The sequence below is a fragment of the Puntigrus tetrazona genome, chromosome 11 (genome assembly GCF_018831695.1).
Source record: "Puntigrus tetrazona isolate hp1 chromosome 11, ASM1883169v1, whole genome shotgun sequence".
NCBI classification, from domain to species: domain Eukaryota; kingdom Metazoa; phylum Chordata; class Actinopteri; order Cypriniformes; family Cyprinidae; genus Puntigrus; species Puntigrus tetrazona.
This window is the reverse complement of record NC_056709.1, coordinates 23,248,630-23,265,695: the sequence shown is the minus strand read 5'-3', so window position 1 is coordinate 23,265,695 and position 17,066 is coordinate 23,248,630. Positions and strand designations below refer to the sequence as shown.

The 17,066-nt window shown below is 38.2% G+C and overlaps 1 protein-coding gene across 8 annotated transcripts in view; it reads left to right on the top strand.

The window, feature by feature from the left end:
- Positions 1-362: 362 nt before the first annotated feature.
- The window catches only part of slc8a1a (solute carrier family 8 member 1a), a 35,011-nt gene continuing 18,307 nt past the window's right edge, over positions 363-17,066 (top strand). For 5 of the 8 annotated variants that reach the window (XM_043252440.1, XM_043252439.1, XM_043252441.1 and 2 more), the window contains exons 1-2: positions 363-496; positions 5,456-7,313. In XM_043252440.1, the coding sequence (XP_043108375.1) occupies positions 5,494-7,313 (1,820 nt within the window). In that variant the 5' untranslated portion in view covers positions 363-496; positions 5,456-5,493. Of the gene's footprint in view, positions 497-3,752; positions 4,140-5,224; positions 5,321-5,455; positions 7,314-17,066 lie in introns of those variants that run through there. The other 3 variants (XM_043252436.1, XM_043252437.1, XM_043252442.1) reach the window with 3 other exon arrangements.

The window sequence follows — 17,066 nt, the reverse complement described above, 5'->3', positions numbered from 1 at the left end:
AGACCAGAAGATGTCACGTCCTCTTACCGGGGTCCTGGGAACGGTTAAAAATCACCAGGAGTGCTTTTTACATCCACGGCACATTCCTGCCTTCGTCGCAAACACACTCACACCAGCTTACAGACACATACAGTATGACCGCGCGCACAGGGGAGAAGAAAGCTACCTGCCAGCGAAGCCCCTTTATCTTGCACGTGTCTGTTAATGACAAGAAGCTGGCAGATAGGAGAGCTTCACCGGCAGGGTAGCAAGTGACAGGCTCCGAGCACAGCCTTGTATGGAAATGGCTGAGGGAGAAGAGAACGATAAGCAACAACCCAACTATGCTGTCCATGTTTAGAGGCACTCACTGGGCCCACCAGGCCAGAAACAATGCCTGTTTCTGTTAAATTTAGACAGGTTATCGGCCACCGCTCCTTTCCCTAGACAGTCTCTCACAGCACCACAGGGAATACGGAGGGGAGTCAATAGGATTGGCTGCTTCAGGGATCTCTAGGTAGGTTCCAAAGTTCCATTAAAAGCCATTATTTTATTGGATGAAACACTTGGATGGTTTAATGACTGTTAAAAGTGACATCATTTTCATTAATGAAGAAGCTTTTCTGTTTTGGCATCAGTTGCGGCGGGATCATGATTTGTTTTGATCGTTGCCGTGTGGAATGTTTTAAATTAAGTTATTAAGAAAACATCTAATTTAATAACAAAAAGGTAGGGGGTTGTTGTTGTTTTTTGAATGATGGAAACATTTTGAAAAAATTAATCATAGCACATAATTTTTGCCTATTACGGTACTTGTAGACTGTCCAATTTAACACTTGCCAAGTGCTAAATGAGAGTAAGAACTGGCATTGGCATACAAGATAAAATGTTACTTTACTGGTCCACAAATTAATTTGGAACTGCAATATAACGCATGGTTTGACTCGAATTATAAAATGATTATCTGATGTAAACCATATGTCTTTTAATGAGTTTTAGTTTACTGGAAAATTTACTGTCAGAGGTTTGAGTAATGTCTACAGTGAGGTTTCTTTATTCAGAACTGCATGTAGGGACACTGTCCTCGCATTAATCTTCCAAAGCAAAGAGGAATAAGATCACGCTGTGTCTTCAAGAGATGGTGTAGTTTTAACAAAAAAAATCTTTTTGTTTTATTTTGGGGTTGTTTTTTTTTTTGTTTGTTTTTTTTTTTTTACCAATTTTTACTTAGCGAATCTATAATAAAAACTTTAAGGGCAATAATAATTTTAATATATATGGACATGCTTAAAAAAATCTTTCTTATATTTTATCTTATTGAACCTAAGGAAATATTGAACTGAAATATATACTTCAAAACAAATGTTTTCATGGCTGATACATTTTCTCAGTTTACTTGCTACTAGCACCATTTTTGCCAAAAAGAAATAAATAAATAAAATAAAAGACCCTGCTTGTAAGTAATTGTTATTATTAATTATTATTACAGTGGCAATTTTTCATGGTGTGATTTGAACTTATGCTGACTATGCTTTAAGGGCCTGTGAGTTACATTTAACATTACAGGAAACGGTATATGATGCTATTTATTTGCTTAGCCGATGCAAACGAATGAGAAATTAGTGAGAAAGCTAAACAACGTGATGCAGTATCATCCCAGCTGATGTACAGATTCAAAACACTTCCAACAAAACATACCCAGATGCAAATCTTTCAGCCTTGAAAATCGCCACAGCTCATGCGCGCCGGTTATGACTTCATGTCAGCGAGGTGAGAGAGTTCGGAAACAGTCTAGCTGTTCCGTGACATGACTGCATACATCGACCGACTGCCCATGAGCAAGTGACAACATGCTTTTGTTTGTTTGTTTATTTGTTTTACGGTGGAGGGATTTTGTTAGCCAGGTCGAGCGTGAGAGGCAAGCATGTCTGTGGAACTGCAAGCACAAATAATCATCTTACGGAGGGAATAATACAAGAGTGAGCTCACTCCGTCTCAGGGCCTCCCCTCCGTGTCTCTCAGCACAGCTGTGGAGCTATGTGAGGTAAAAGTTGCCCTCGACAGCAAGCAACAGCAAGCTGCGTTTGGCTTCTGCATAGGCACGCATCTCGAAATTAAGGCTGCATAACAGAGTGAAATCCGGAGTAATCGTTTTAACGATGTCTCAACATGCAACGAAATGTCCTGTTTAGGTAGCTTTAATATAAAATTGATTCATATGACACATGCATAGAGGTCACAGAAGTCAAATTTCCAGCAGTCACTGTGTATTAGTCCAACCGGTACGCGTTCTCTTTGCTTCTAGTCTGTTGCACGTGTGCATTTAGCCGTTATTTAATCATAAGCCAAGCCACAAAACCAATTACACACAGATTTTGTATGAGTATGCAAGACGGCCCCTATACTGTACATAACTCTGTACATACTGTGCATAAATTTGCATTTCCACTGATTTGCGCCTGCGTTGTATCCGTCTAGCGAGCCATCGGCGAGACACAATAAGAAACATGATTCAAATTAATGGAGCCCCTTCAGGTTATATTGGTCTAACGCAGGGAGACACATCACGACAGAGATCACGTCACTGGCAAATGCGACCTGGCATGCCATAACAATGACTCAAGATAGGACACAAAAGTGTCTTTTCTGCAGTTGCAGTTCTATGCCACAGACACAGACAGAGAGCTGAATGGCACAGCCCTGTAGAGGTAAATTAACAACAGCCCATACATGCTCTAAATAAATATTACAGCACTGAAAATCCATCAAGAATCCATGATGAATATGCAGCAATGCACCCAATGATCATATCGTGGTCATTTAATTTGAGTATATAGAAGAATAACGTTTTTTTATATTTTACATTTTTGTTTTAACTTTGGTTGTATAGCCTTTTTTTTGCATTACAGTTTTAGTTATATTCATTTTAGTACATAAAGATACACTATGGCAATGAGAAATGTTGTTTTTACATATTTATTTTAATTTTGGTTGTGGCTTTCATGAGTTTTTATTACAACTGTAGATATATCTATTTTATGACAATGAGAAATGTTGCCTGAAATACATATCCCATTTAAAATGCGCGTACTTACAGCCAATATGGTGGACGGTTGGCTCGATAAGTGGGCCTACTAAAGTTTTACGTTTGTTTTATTTCTTTACTGTGTCCGCTGAACTCAAAGCGGAGTCGACTGCTTCGCGCAAGGAAGTTTTATTTTGAAAGTCGAAGCATCGGCGTTTTCTCGCGTGACCGGAACCAGAGTTCCGGAGGATTTCCTTGCGGCGCGAAACGGCTTTTGGAACATCAGTGTTTTCTCTAGCGATTAGAAGTGGAGAGTTATGGCTTTATCCGAAAGTGAAACCTCCTCATTTGGAGCCATGCTCGAGAAATGGAAAACCTTGGGTGGGATTGATTACAGAAGGCTTGTGTGAGACTTTGCGCGTGCAAATATTCGCCAACACACCTTAACAGTCCTTTATGAGTACCCAAAACGCCTTAGCAACCTCCTAACAACCAACCAGAACACCTTAGCAACGCATTGGTAGGACCTATTGGCTGCTAGTCACTTTCACAGATTTTGAGAAGATGTGAAACTGTAAACTTTTTTAGGCTTATAGTTATAATTTAATTGGCTTTTGAAAAAAATGTAGGTTATTTATTTAATGTTGAGTGTAATTATTCGGAGTTATTGTTAATCTGTAATTTTGCCTTCAGCCTATGAAGGTGGACAAATGTTTTCAATTGACTGAGTTGGGTTGTGTGCTCTCAGTGTCAGTGCTATCAGCTGTTGAGGGTCTGGCACGAAGCCACCGCACTGTCCGAGCACAGCCTCTCCTCCTCCGGTCAGACATGCGAATCCGTACGGAAAGCGGAAAATATGCTTGCAGCACTTAGGAAAAGTAGCCTACAACTCTCCGCCGCACGCTCCGTCAGCGCAGCTCTGAATGAATCGCGTGTCTCGCGCACAGCTCTCGTTACTGGAACGGTTCAGCTCCTGGAGGATGAGAGTGAACGGTCGCGGTACTTTGCAAACGAGTGCTGCCGGTAAACGGTCAGCTTGACTGAGGTTGTTTTTGCTGGAATCTCCGAGCGTCACTACCGCAGCTTTATCTACATGTTGGGGCTTTCACATCAACGCGGCATTTCTCTTTAAAAGGTAAATTTATGTACTTGGCTTATGTTTCATGCTATCTGCAGATAGATCTTAAGTAGATGATGTGCTTTTGTGCCATATTGTAGTAGCCTATTAAGGGAGAAAGAGTTTAAATGCATACCAATGCGTTTTGTTTTTCATTTAGTCTAGCACGGAGAATAATTATCTATAGATGCAAATGTCTAAGTTCATCAAATCTTCTCATCGTTTCTATTCAGAAACACTTATTTGTCTGTGCCAATCTATTGTTCATTTATGTAATAATAAATAAAATGCTGTTTTGGTTTAAGATGGTCAGACAAGGTGGAGCTAACTGGTTTAGGTGATCAGCAAACTGGTCTCCCAGTCTGACCATCTGAAAAGTGCATAGTTTAAGTTAACACACCATCTCGACCAAGCTGAGTGACCTACTAAAACCAACACATCATCTTAGGCTGGTTTCTTCTTATGCTATATACTTTAATTTGCATATAATAAAATGCTTTTAAATGTATTTTTTTATTATTAGGTTTCTGTTTGATGCCAAACAGCTGTTGAGTAAGTGAATGTGTGTCTGGCTGAAGCTTGTGGGGAGTTACATCACATCTGCTTGCAAAAGCATCCATCATAAAGATATGGTCGCTCATCTAAGTATCTTAGCCAGCTTATTGACTTTACAATTAATTAATAGACACTACTCTACATCTTACATTGTTATTAACCAACAAAACACAAGCGATAGTACTTCATACTTCAGGTAATCAGGGCTGCATTAATATAAATTGTAAATGTGGTATTGGCTTATAGGTTTTGTATAGCATATTGAGTACTAAAATTTACAGATTGGTTTGTATGTTTCTTCTCCAGCAAAGAAAACAGTTAGATCAAGCTTGGCATCACCAAGCAGCTCGCAGTTTAAAAAAACGGACTGGAAAAGTGCATATGAGTGGACCTCCCCCACTCAGGACTTTCTGCAGTCACTCTTGGCTAACTCCACTCCAGGTTTTCCATTTCCTCACTGTGTTTTCCCCATTCTGAGTGACTGTGGAGTGAGGTAAAACACTGATGCTCTGACTTTCAAAAAAACAATCCTCGCTCCAGGCAAACTCTGCTTACACTCAGCACCGTTCACATACTCAAGTCCGGAATGTCGTGAACACAGACGAGCTTGTATACAAATGTTACAACTTCCCAGTGCTGTAACTGTAAGCTGTAAATATTAGCTCTTTCAGAAAATAGCTTCACCAATCAAATTTAAGCAACTGTTACATAATTTCCGATCAACCGTCTTAATGTTGTATCATTCATAAAAATTCCTCTCACTTTTTCTTTCCTCACAGGGTACCGGAGAACAGGAAAAAAATACCTCACTGGGAACATGGGCCAATCTGGGACTTCATCCTATTTTTCTCTCGCGCTAAAACTCAGCATCTTCCTGTTAGTTTTCTCCTACGAGCTCATGCCAGCCACTGCAGGCAGCTCCAAATCAAGCTTAGATGTAGATGCTTCTCCTAACAAAAACACTTCACACGAGACATGTGGTGGTAGTTTTGAGTGCAAAGAGGGAGTGATCTTGCCAATTTGGACGCCGGAGAACCCTTCCTTTGGGGATAAGCTGGCCAGAGCCACTGTGTACTTTGTCGGTATGTTCTACATGTTCCTAGGGGTATCCATCATTGCAGACCGCTTTATGGCTTCCATTGAGGTCATCACATCCCAGGAGAAAGAGATCACCATCAAGAAACCTAATGGGGAAACCACAACCACTACTGTTCGTGTTTGGAATGAAACTGTCTCGAATCTTACTCTCATGGCTCTGGGTTCCTCAGCTCCAGAGATTCTGCTCTCTGTGGTTGAAGTGTGTGGGCACAACTTTGACGCAGGCGAGCTGGGTCCCAACACCATTGTTGGAAGTGCAGCCTTTAATATGTTTGTCATCATCGGTCTCTGTGTCTCTGTGATACCAGAAGGAGAGCATCGGAAGGTCAAGCACCTGCGGGTGTTCTTCGTCACCGCCACTTGGAGTATATTTGCATATACGTGGCTTTATCTGATCTTGGCTGTGATTTCCCCAGGTATCGTGGAAGTCTGGGAAGGACTTCTTACTCTTTTCTTCTTTCCGATTTGTGTGCTATTTGCTTGGGTCGCAGACCGCAGACTTTTATTCTACAAGTACGTGTATAAACGTTACAGAGTCGGAAAACAAAGAGGAATGATCATCGAGACTGAAGGTGAGCCGGAGCACCAGTCAAAGGCAGATATCGAAATGGCCGGCGGGATGCTGAACTCTCACAACGAGGAATTCTTAGATGGCACGGTGGATACTGAAGATAAAGATATGGATGAGGATGAGGCCAGAAGAGAAATGGCCAGGATTTTAAAGGAACTAAAACAGAAACATCCAGAGAAAGAGATGGAGCAGCTGATTGAGCTTGCCAACTACCACGTCCTCAGCCAGCAACAGAAGAGTCGTGCATTCTATCGCTGCCAGGCCACTAGACTTATGACTGGTGCGGGTAACATACTAAAAAAGCATGCTGCAGACCAAGCCAGAAAAGCACTAGGCAACCATGAACTTCGATCAGAAGTCTCCGATAATGATATTTCTTCCAAGATCTTCTTTGATCCTGGCACATATCAGTGTCTCGAGAACTGCGGAACTGTGGCTTTGAATGTGGTACGGCGCGGCGGTGACTTAACTAGCACCGTGTCGGTGGAGTACCGCACTGAGGACGGCACTGCCAATGCAGGTTCTGATTACCAGTTCACCGAGGGTGTTATAGTCTTCAAACCAGGTGAGACCGAAAAGGAGATAAGAGTGGACATCATTGACGATGACATTTTTGAAGAAGATGAGCACTTCCTGGTTCATATTAGCAACGTCAAGGTCATTTCTGAAGGAACTGACAATGGGAACCCAGGTGCCAATCATGTGGACACACTAGCTAGCCTTGGTCTTCCTTCAACAGCTGTCGTGACCATCTTTGATGATGACCATGCTGGCATCTTCACATTTGAGGAACCAGTGGTTCATGTCAGTGAAAGCATTGGCATGATGGAGGTGAAGGTGGCACGTACCTCTGGAGCCCGTGGAGTAGTGGTAATCCCTTATAAAACCATTGAAGGCACAGCAAAAGGTGGAGGAGAGGACTTTGAAGACACCCATGGAGTCTTGGAGTTCCAGAATGATGAGATTTCGTAAGTGTATTTTAATTTTTCTTTTAACTATTCAGTCAGAATGGGTTGCATTGTGATGAAAATGGCAAACTGTATAAGAAAGGGCAGACTCTTAATTTACAATTCAAAGGGGCATCAGCATTATCTTGTAAAGTAGAAAACCCTGCTTCAGTAATAAGGATGGTGCAGATGTGAGAGTTTTGGGCCGTTTACTTGTCATATTAGAGCAGAATTATATCTTACATTTTTAATGGTATAAATGGTATAAATTATTGCATGTGAACTTAAACAGTTTGATTTCTGTGAAGTATGGATGTAAATTCTGCTCATCAGATTTTTAATCCTCCCCTACGCTGATGATAATTTTTTGTTGCCTTGGAGTTTATTTATAACTCTACTGTAAATGTTAAAATATAAATAATGATATTAATAATGTTTAATGTTATCCTTAATAATATTAAATAAATTCTAAAGAATTAGAATATATATATATATATATATATATATATATATATATATATATATATATATATATATATATATATATATATATATATATATATATATATATATGTGTGTGTGTGTGTGTGTGTGTGTGTGTGTGTGTGTGTGTGTGTGTGTCAAAAATGTGGTTGATGCAAGTAGAAATCTGAACCACTGACCTGACCAGTCATGCAGACAAAAAATCTATACTGTTGAGCTCTACTAACTGTATAATGAAAAATGATACTTTCATCATAGTCTCCAAGTCGGCCTGTTGATTTTATCTCTTCAATCTTTGTCTTTATTTCCCATATAATGTGTTTTACCCCATTGATGCATCTGTTTGCTAGCAGTTGTTTTTTTTGACTTTCTCTTGCTTTCTTTTCACTCTTTAATTTCCCCACTAGCTTTGCTCACTCTTATGTTTCCACTTTTCACAGTTTATTACAGAATCTTGCCCTCTTAGATTTCCCAGTATCCTTAACTCTTGGCTTTTACCAGACATATTTGCACCCATGTGAAAAATTGTGAATTGTCAATCAATTGTGATATGGTCACATTTACTTTATATCATTATATCATCAATACGTCATTGCAGTAGCATGCATTTCCACCTCAGATTTTAAGTGGCTTGCAAAACTACTTATCTGGATCAAAATATAGTAAGAGATACCTTTATTGCTAGAGGTGATTAAGTTCAAAATAACAGACCTTTGACACTCAATAAAGGCTTTGGTAAATGTGGTCCTTGAATCTGAAATGAATGAAAAAGCATCTGGTTTGGAGTGAATGAGCTAAGTAGAAGCTTTCCACAAGTCAGATCTGCGTAATCTGTGTAAAGACATGTCTCAGACTTCCAGAACTGCTCATTTGGAAGACTAATTACATTTCCATAACCGTTGCAATGCTCGGCTTGAGCTTGAGCTCCAGCTCCAGTACTACGACTTCTGGCAGGGAACAGGCTCTCCTCACCCATCTCCTCTTCTGGCACTACGCCTCAGATCATTTATTGGTATGATCACATACTTGACAAGGTGGCCTGAACCCCAGATATTTTCCATGACAGAGAGGATATAATGATAACAGATTTACACAGTTGTAGATAAACAGCTCTGAATTTGCTCCAAGATCTTGAAATGGAAAAGCTCTCTTGCTTGTGCTTATTTTAAGTTGATTAATGGGAAGACATGCACAGATGTAAACAGAGGTAAACGCATTGCTTTGAAGTAAGCAACCTACACCATGCTGATCTGGCTATGCCTACAGATGAAGCTCCATATATGGACAGGTCTCGTCTCTGGACCCGGATCCTATTTGGAGACAACTGTTGGTGGTGGATGTTTTTATATGGCGCTACTTCAAATCAGTGTCCTTTACTCATTATTTAGATTGAATCAACCGTTATTGAGGTATTAGCATTGAGTGTTTCGTCCTGATGGGGGGCTGTCAAAGACACGGGCAAGCCGCCTGTGTCTTCCTAGACTTTTGTCATGCTGATTAATGAATATAATGTTTTTAATGAGCAACTTTTAAATCTCAATCTTGCTGCAGTCCTCATTTATTTGCACAGTGAGGATTCTTGAACATTTTACTCAACACACAGAATAACAAGAATGAACCCAAAGAGAAAGAATGAAATTTAGACATGGGAAAAAGAAGGGGGAAACAGACAAAGAACACAGAAATAGTATGTAAGGCATGTTTATATTGGCTTAAGTAAGACTGGACCTCACATAAACACTGTACATGGAGGGGACAAAGTCCCTAGAGGGGTGAGAATTTCCATCAGCAGTAGCTGGAAAATTCCATATAGTAGGGACTAATTTGAATAATATTTAGCCTTGTTCGCTGAGAAATCCTGTTTTAATTTCTTGCTTTTTTTTATTGGTTAAAAAAAGGGTTTAATTGGTCTATTTTATTTCGTTTATTTCCTTTCCTTTGAGTTGGTTCAAAGACATGTATGATATCGCAATCAGGACTATTACTTTGATATCTGTCAGGTAGTAGGAATATTTCAAGTGTGGCCTTTCATAAAGACACTTACAGCACCTTTAGTCTAATTAATCTAACAGCCAGTGCTTAGTTAGGGTCTTCAGTAAGACCTGACCTTTGTTATAAGGACACACTGTGTCCACGTGCCAGAGTTCTTGCCTCTGCCCATGGCTGATTAGATGACTCGTTCAGTGGTCATGTGACACTAACAGTAAACCTTGGGCAGTGTATCTCTGCACGAGCACTCTGAAACAAAGACTTGTTTAGCTGATGAGTTAAGGATGAAGGGAGGTTTTTTTGTTTTTTTTTTAACAATGTTCAATTAACTTGGGAAAAAAATTTATGTGACATGATAACCGTTATTCGGAATTTGTGCTCTGTATGTTCAGTTGGTCAAAAAATATTCATGTTGTCTCAGTGAGAATGGATTAGATAAACACTCGGTTTACAAATTCAAATTGATTACATGTCATGTGCAATTGCGTTGCATTAGCTCATTTTAGTTCACTAAATTAACAAGCGGCAGAAATCTTTTTTTGAGACTTGGTTTCTCTCTTTTTATTGGTCAAGAACTGTGTCCTGATTCTGCAGGAGAAGGAAAGATGCTCCCGGGTTTATCGTTATGTTTTTGGAGCGTGTTTTTCCCCCTAGTTGAGGAGGAGAGGCCCTTCTGTCGCCACAGTCCTCTGCCAGCTCAGAGCTGCCCAGACAAACAGGCTGTCAGTTGATTTCATGTGACTCGTTACACAAGGCAAAGATAGAGTCAGCAGCAGTGCACCATTAAATCACTGCTACCATCTCTGCTGGGAATATTAATCATATTAGGTAGCCCCTCTTGGCCAGTTATTATCTTATGATCGTATGACTAATTCAAATTATTTCCAGAGGTTTCTGTGCCTGCTGAATGCTCATGAATTTGTGTTGTGTGAGTGTTTTCCTAATTTTTATTAGGAGATCAGCCTTTTTCTGAAACCACTTGATGATCGCTTTACAATGAAGTCTGGTGAGTATGTGGCTCCTGGCGAAGTACATAGGTCAGGTTATGTAGCTTTACATAACATGGTTATGCATGGCATTAACAAATTAATTCTTTAAGACACCATATTGGCACGAATGTTCTTCCTCTTAAGGCAGGTCATGAAAATTTTATTAAATATGGAAAATGTGCTTTTTTTTGGTTTGGTGACATGAATCAGCAGTTGGCTCACAGAGAGCCAGTCACCATCAGAATAACCCTCGGTGTCCCTTGAAGGCTAGTTTGTTCTTAAAAAATCTTGAATCTCTTAGCATTACTTCTGCCTGCTTAGTTTAGTTTATTCATTCATGATGAAAACTGTACACACTGAGTGATGGAGATTGTTTAGAGGAAAGGGCAGAGAAAGTACTGTGTGTCGGTTTACAAAGCCTCACTAAAGCACTCGAAATTAGTTTTTTTTGCTAAATATTTATCTAAAATTATCTAGCAGGGCATAGATTGATATACTTATAATTGATGTTTTTACAGATCTTAATATTTTGCATTTTCTTAAGAAAAAAATCGAGGTGAATTTCCTTTGTTAGAAATAAATAAATAAATAATACATGATTTGAATAGAACAATCTAAGCACATTCAGTTTTATTAAATTTACAGATTGGAAAAATAATGCAGGATAAGTGCAAAAAGTGCAATTTGATTTAGCTTCTTTTTTATTTATTTGTTTTCAACGACATTCATTACAAAAATATTCACTTTAAGCATATAAACCTTGCAATTGACATTAGACGGATAGCAGCCAGGCCACAGTATATTACTTTCTCACAATTGCTCTCCACGTTTAAGATAACAGATATAGTGCTTAAAGCTAGAGCTGTGGAAAATCTCTGCAGAATTTCTCACTCAGAAATGAAAGAGAATGTAAACAGTCACCAGGCTGCATTCATTCAGCTATGTTGTGGTCAGCACAGAAAATTTTTGGGAATGAAAACGATTTTCCTGACAGGTTATGATTCAATTATTCTAAGTCAGACTGGCTTTCAACAAGAATAATGAATGCAAGAAGTTCCCCTCATACTTTTAATCTGCTCTCCCTCTCTCTCTCCTTCTTCCGTTTCTCTGTCCTTTTACTGTAAGGTTCTCCTCTTTTTGCCCCATGCTTATTTTGAACACTTGCATAAACTCAATGATGTATTTTCCATGACCTCAGCCTAACGGCAACACAAGGGCAGGCAGGAAGATGGGAAATATCCTCCTACAAACCATGGAAAAATGAATCGCAATGACAGACAGAGATGTTTTCTTGCATGTTTTACTGTAGAGAGGAGAACCTGTCTAAAATTAAACATATGTGGAACATTTATTGCACTGCGAGCAGAGGCCGGGATCTGCGCTCTGGCTCTGAGATGCGTCCTAGAAGCTTCACACAGCAAATCAAACAGCACCCACACAGTGTTGGGGAGTAACTTACTAAAAGTAGCGATGCTAATGTAGCGAACTACATTTTGATTAGTGAGACAGTAGCTCAGCTGTTTTCCAATCACTGTAGCTTTGCCAGTAACAAGCCCTTTTTTCCAGTGAGTGTTGTAGTTTTTTGAAATGCTACGATGTTGGTTTTTGTCACATTGAATTGCTTTACAGTTTAAGTGAACTGAGGCAAAAGCTCACTCCTGCCCTCAGTTTTATGTAGTGCTCCTTTATTCAGTCAATTTGAACTTATTTAAAGTATTTTTTCATTAATTTCTTTGTTTGTGTTCTTTTTAAACGTTCATTTCATTTTTAAAAAGCTAAAAAAAATTAAATACAATTTTTTTTTATTAAATTAAATAACAAAAAAATAAAATAAATTTTTTTGCTATATGTATACATTTATACTTACTGTGTAATGCATATACATTATTTTTCGCTATATACTGTATAGTATACAGTATTAGAAATGAAAATCATAAAAAAGAAAAGGAAAGCTTTATTTGAAGTATAACCTGATAGTAGCCTAATTATTACTGTATAAGTTGTTTGCACCTTTAGAAGATTTTGAAGTAGATTTAGACGCACAGCAGAACAGCTACTTTAAAATCTGTTAATTTTGTTGGTTCCTATTACATAATATAACGGCTCACCCTTTTCTCTGCTTCACTCTCTTAGAACTTCAAAACTCAAAAAACATCCTGCACTGATACTTCTTAAGGAAATAACATGGTACGACTGAATCTTACCGTGGTACACGTACCTTTATCATCCCCTCATCAGCTCTCTGTATGACAGATTGTGTTTTCATGCTCATTCTCTCAGCGGCTGTCAGGCTTCCTGCCCGATATTCTTTTAACGCATTTCTCAGAGGGGTGGGGGAAGATGTGTGGCTTTAATTATCATCTCTCGTTATTGTCACTGTCGCCATCCTCATCACAGGCCTTGCCAGTTTGTTGTGGAGGAGCACAGATTGCATTTAAGTAGTCCAAAATAATACCCTCTCAAGTGTATCCAGGAATAGGTCTTGTTTTCTGAAGTGCTGTTATTTCCATTCCACTTCCTCTCTGTCTCTCCTGATGTGTTCTAGGCCAATTTTGTCCATGGACGACATCAACTCAGTAGTAAGAATTCAAAAGGGAAATGGATTTTTCAACACAAATCCCCCTTTTAAGCTGCTTACTTCCGTTTGGGATTCAAAGTTTTCTTAAGTCTGGTTCAAAGATATTGTGTCACTTAGTGAAGTACCATGAAACAGTTTTGTATTTGTAAACGCTACAGTTTGTCAGTAGAAAATATCAGTTTACACTTTCAAATATTCATTTTGCTATTAATTGTAATAATCCAGTGAGATTTTCCCGCCAACAGCCAGAGCTCCATGCAGAGATCTGATCTCATCATCATCACATCAATCACATGAAGAAACAGAAAAGACTGAGATACACTAAATCCAGCAGAACTGTGACACTTGACGAAGCCTTCCTACAAAGCTGCACAAGTGTACCTAGAACAATAGCTATTTTACACAAAGGGTGGTCACAGCCAGTGTTTGTTTATTTTATTTAATAGAAGTTAATTGATAAAAAAAATTACAGTATTTATGACATTGCTTCTGAAAACATGCCAACTGTAAGGCACCTAAAACTTAAAATAAACTGTAGCTTTATAGGAAGGTTTCTTCAAGTGTCTTTGAGGATGTTATTCTGGATTTAGTCTGTCTCAGTTTTTATCATGTGATTGCAGATGGACTGAATGATGGTGAGATCTCGGTGTGGAGTTTTTTTTTTAAAATAGAGATCCTTTGAAATATTACACAATTCTTTACTGCCGTTTTTGACCAGCAAGTAAAAAGATCAATTGCTTACCTCAAAACCTTCTAAAAGGTATTATTCAGTAATGCACCAAATGTTTCAACATTAAGTATGTGATATTGTGTTTGTCCACATTTGATAATAATTGCATATCGTTTCTTTGCGGAGTTTGTGTTGCTTTAACATTTTTACTGTGCTTTAGTTTATAAATGTGCTTAAATGCACATTTAGTATCAGCTATAAATATTTACATTGTACACATGTAATAATCTAGAGGTCCTTGAGTATAATAATTCATAGTCCATAGGTCTATAAATGGTATCCAACAATAATGGACACTGTGAAAAAAAAATCCTTTTCCTTGTGTCATTTAGAAGAGTTTATAAAATAAACTTCTTCTCCCCAGCAAAAAATAATAATCTGGCAAAAAATAATCACATTTGTGAATTTCTATTAAAAAGCAGTGCAGCGGGTGCTTTGCAGTGTCCCTTAGGCCGAAAAAGAAATTACTTCTGACTAAATCCAATGGCTCACTGTTGTCAGACTGTGATGAATGTCACAGGGGACTCCTTAATGCAGTAAGTTGTTAAAAAAACTTTTCCATATTTTCCGCCTGGGAATGACAGCATTCCATCAGAAGCAGTGACAGGATGGAGATGGAATTATATTTACCGCTGGTTAATGGATGGATGACATTAGTGCCCAGCATATGTGAAATGAAGGCTGGCTTCTCATCCATCTTTTTTATCCCATTTCCCATTTTAGTTTTGAAAGGTTTTTCTTAAAAAAAAAAAACTTTACCTTTTGCCCTTAAAAATGGACTTTCCCCTTTTTCCTACCACCTGTCGCATTAAAGCTTTATTGAAGTCTCTCTCTCTTTTTTTTTTTTTTTTTTGCTCATGTATCTTTTCAAAAAGCTTTGGTTTAGTTCCACTGTCAGGCCTGGATTTGTTAGTGAGAAATAACAACATTTAGCGTTTCTTAAGCCATTGAACAGATTAGAGTGAACATGGTAGACAAAAAGAAGAGGATTAGAAATGTAACCTGGTTTTGAAATAAGCCATCTGTCCTCTTACCTTGGTCACACTGAGTTGGTTATTTGTGTTTATGTAATTCTTGCTATTCAGAAAATATGTAATTGCTGCACTTGACCTACAGTTCAAAGAATGCAGATCAAGTGTTCGGTGTTTACAGAACGACAGCGGTCCAATTACAGAACCCTGTGGGCCTTCACAGGTTAAATTAGGTCATGACATATTTACACACCTCAAAAATGTTAAACTGCCTGGAAATGACAACATTTTGTGAGTCATACATGTTTCTACAGCTGTCATGTCAGGAGTAATAGCATGAAGATTAATGTCACAGCTGATTCATCTGTGATGTGCTATACTAGAGTGCATACATATAAGACATCAGAGTGTGACCTTTTATCATAATACAACGAACTACGGCTTTGACTACTCGGTTCCCGTTTTAGCTGTTGGGATACAAGTAAAAAAAATTGAAAAATGTGTCACAGGAAATTGAGCATGTTAAGACGCCAGTTAAATAAACACGTAACTAGACATCCTAAAGGATCTCAAATATTAAAAGGACTTAAAAAGTACACCAATAACATTTTTTGTAGCTTTTCCTAGCAGGATTCCCACGGACACAGAGCACTTGTAAATAATAGATTTTATTTGAAAGGTTAAAACGTGTACATTTCTTTAAAAAGTCACCCAAAGTTCTGTTAGATTTTAGAACTCTTTTATAGAGAATAGTTCAACATTTTTATTGGCTATTTATACTGTTTGTGAAGGCTTAGGCTATAGAGTTAACCAGTGAGAAACATTGATCTGCCTACTAAAAAATGAATTTGAGATATTAGTACATGTACACTAGTAGAATAAGTTAAATCAATTAGGCTCCCAAGATTGCAGCTTGTTTGTGATGCTTATATACTGGCTTTTTATGCTTTACATAATATTTCTATGTGGACAGTTGAAGGTTTCAAGAGAGACTGGTATTGTGTATATTTAAACAAATAATTAATCTTGTCCAAAAGATTTGTGCAGGTACATCTGAGGTCCATTTTCACAGTTTGATGCCTCAACTCCATCAGTTGATTGGAGCAGTACAAAGCATGACATTTCGTCTGACACTCTTTTCCTGCTGTCATTTTGTCCCCAAGCATGCACAGGCTGAAGTTCTTTCTGAAGCATGCTAGACATTTCACAGCTGTCAAGTGCACTGTAAAAACCTGCTGAAAAAAATCTGCCTGGAGAAGATTATAGGCTCCAAAACTTGTGCACACACTGATTTCTTTCTTTCTACTAAGACAGGCGGGACATAAAAGGGTTTGACAATACTATGTGCCAGATTTGGAGAGTTGCTAAATCACATTTAGGTTTAAGTACTTTTGTGCCAAGTTTGACGTTGTCAATAGTTTAGCATGTGGACTTCTTTTAATGTTGATGCTTACAATGCAATCTTTTTGTTTTCGTTTACATTGTACTTGTCATTGTGGCAGTCATCTTTTTATTTTGTTATATTTGCTAATTTTGAATTTATCATTTATATTGGTATCTGTTAATCTGTTCTCAGGGTATAGACGTACTTTGGTGCACGTTTTAGCGAGACACAAAATATGTACCAACAAGTACATATCACTGCAGTTTCCAAAACAATTGAACACTAGAAGCAATAAACTCTGATACCTTTTAGTCCTTTTCGCACAAATTTACAGTTTCAATTAATGAAATGTAATTAAAACAATATTAATATTCTGGAATATTTGTAAACTGATGCTTTTGAACGTTAGCATCACACATATGCTGCTTCATATCGATGGGCTTTCATAGACGGTTGGTTTGTTTAGTTGGTCACGGAGTACAGAAACATTTTTAATCCTGTGTAACTACTGTTTGGTTAAACAGTTCAAAGCTATGTAAAAGGAAGTTAAAAATGTCACGGTTGCATCAACAAATGTGTTTTTATATCAGTTTTTTATTCGTTAACACTAAAGGTTAGGTTTAGGGTTGGATTTGGTGTAGGGCATATTT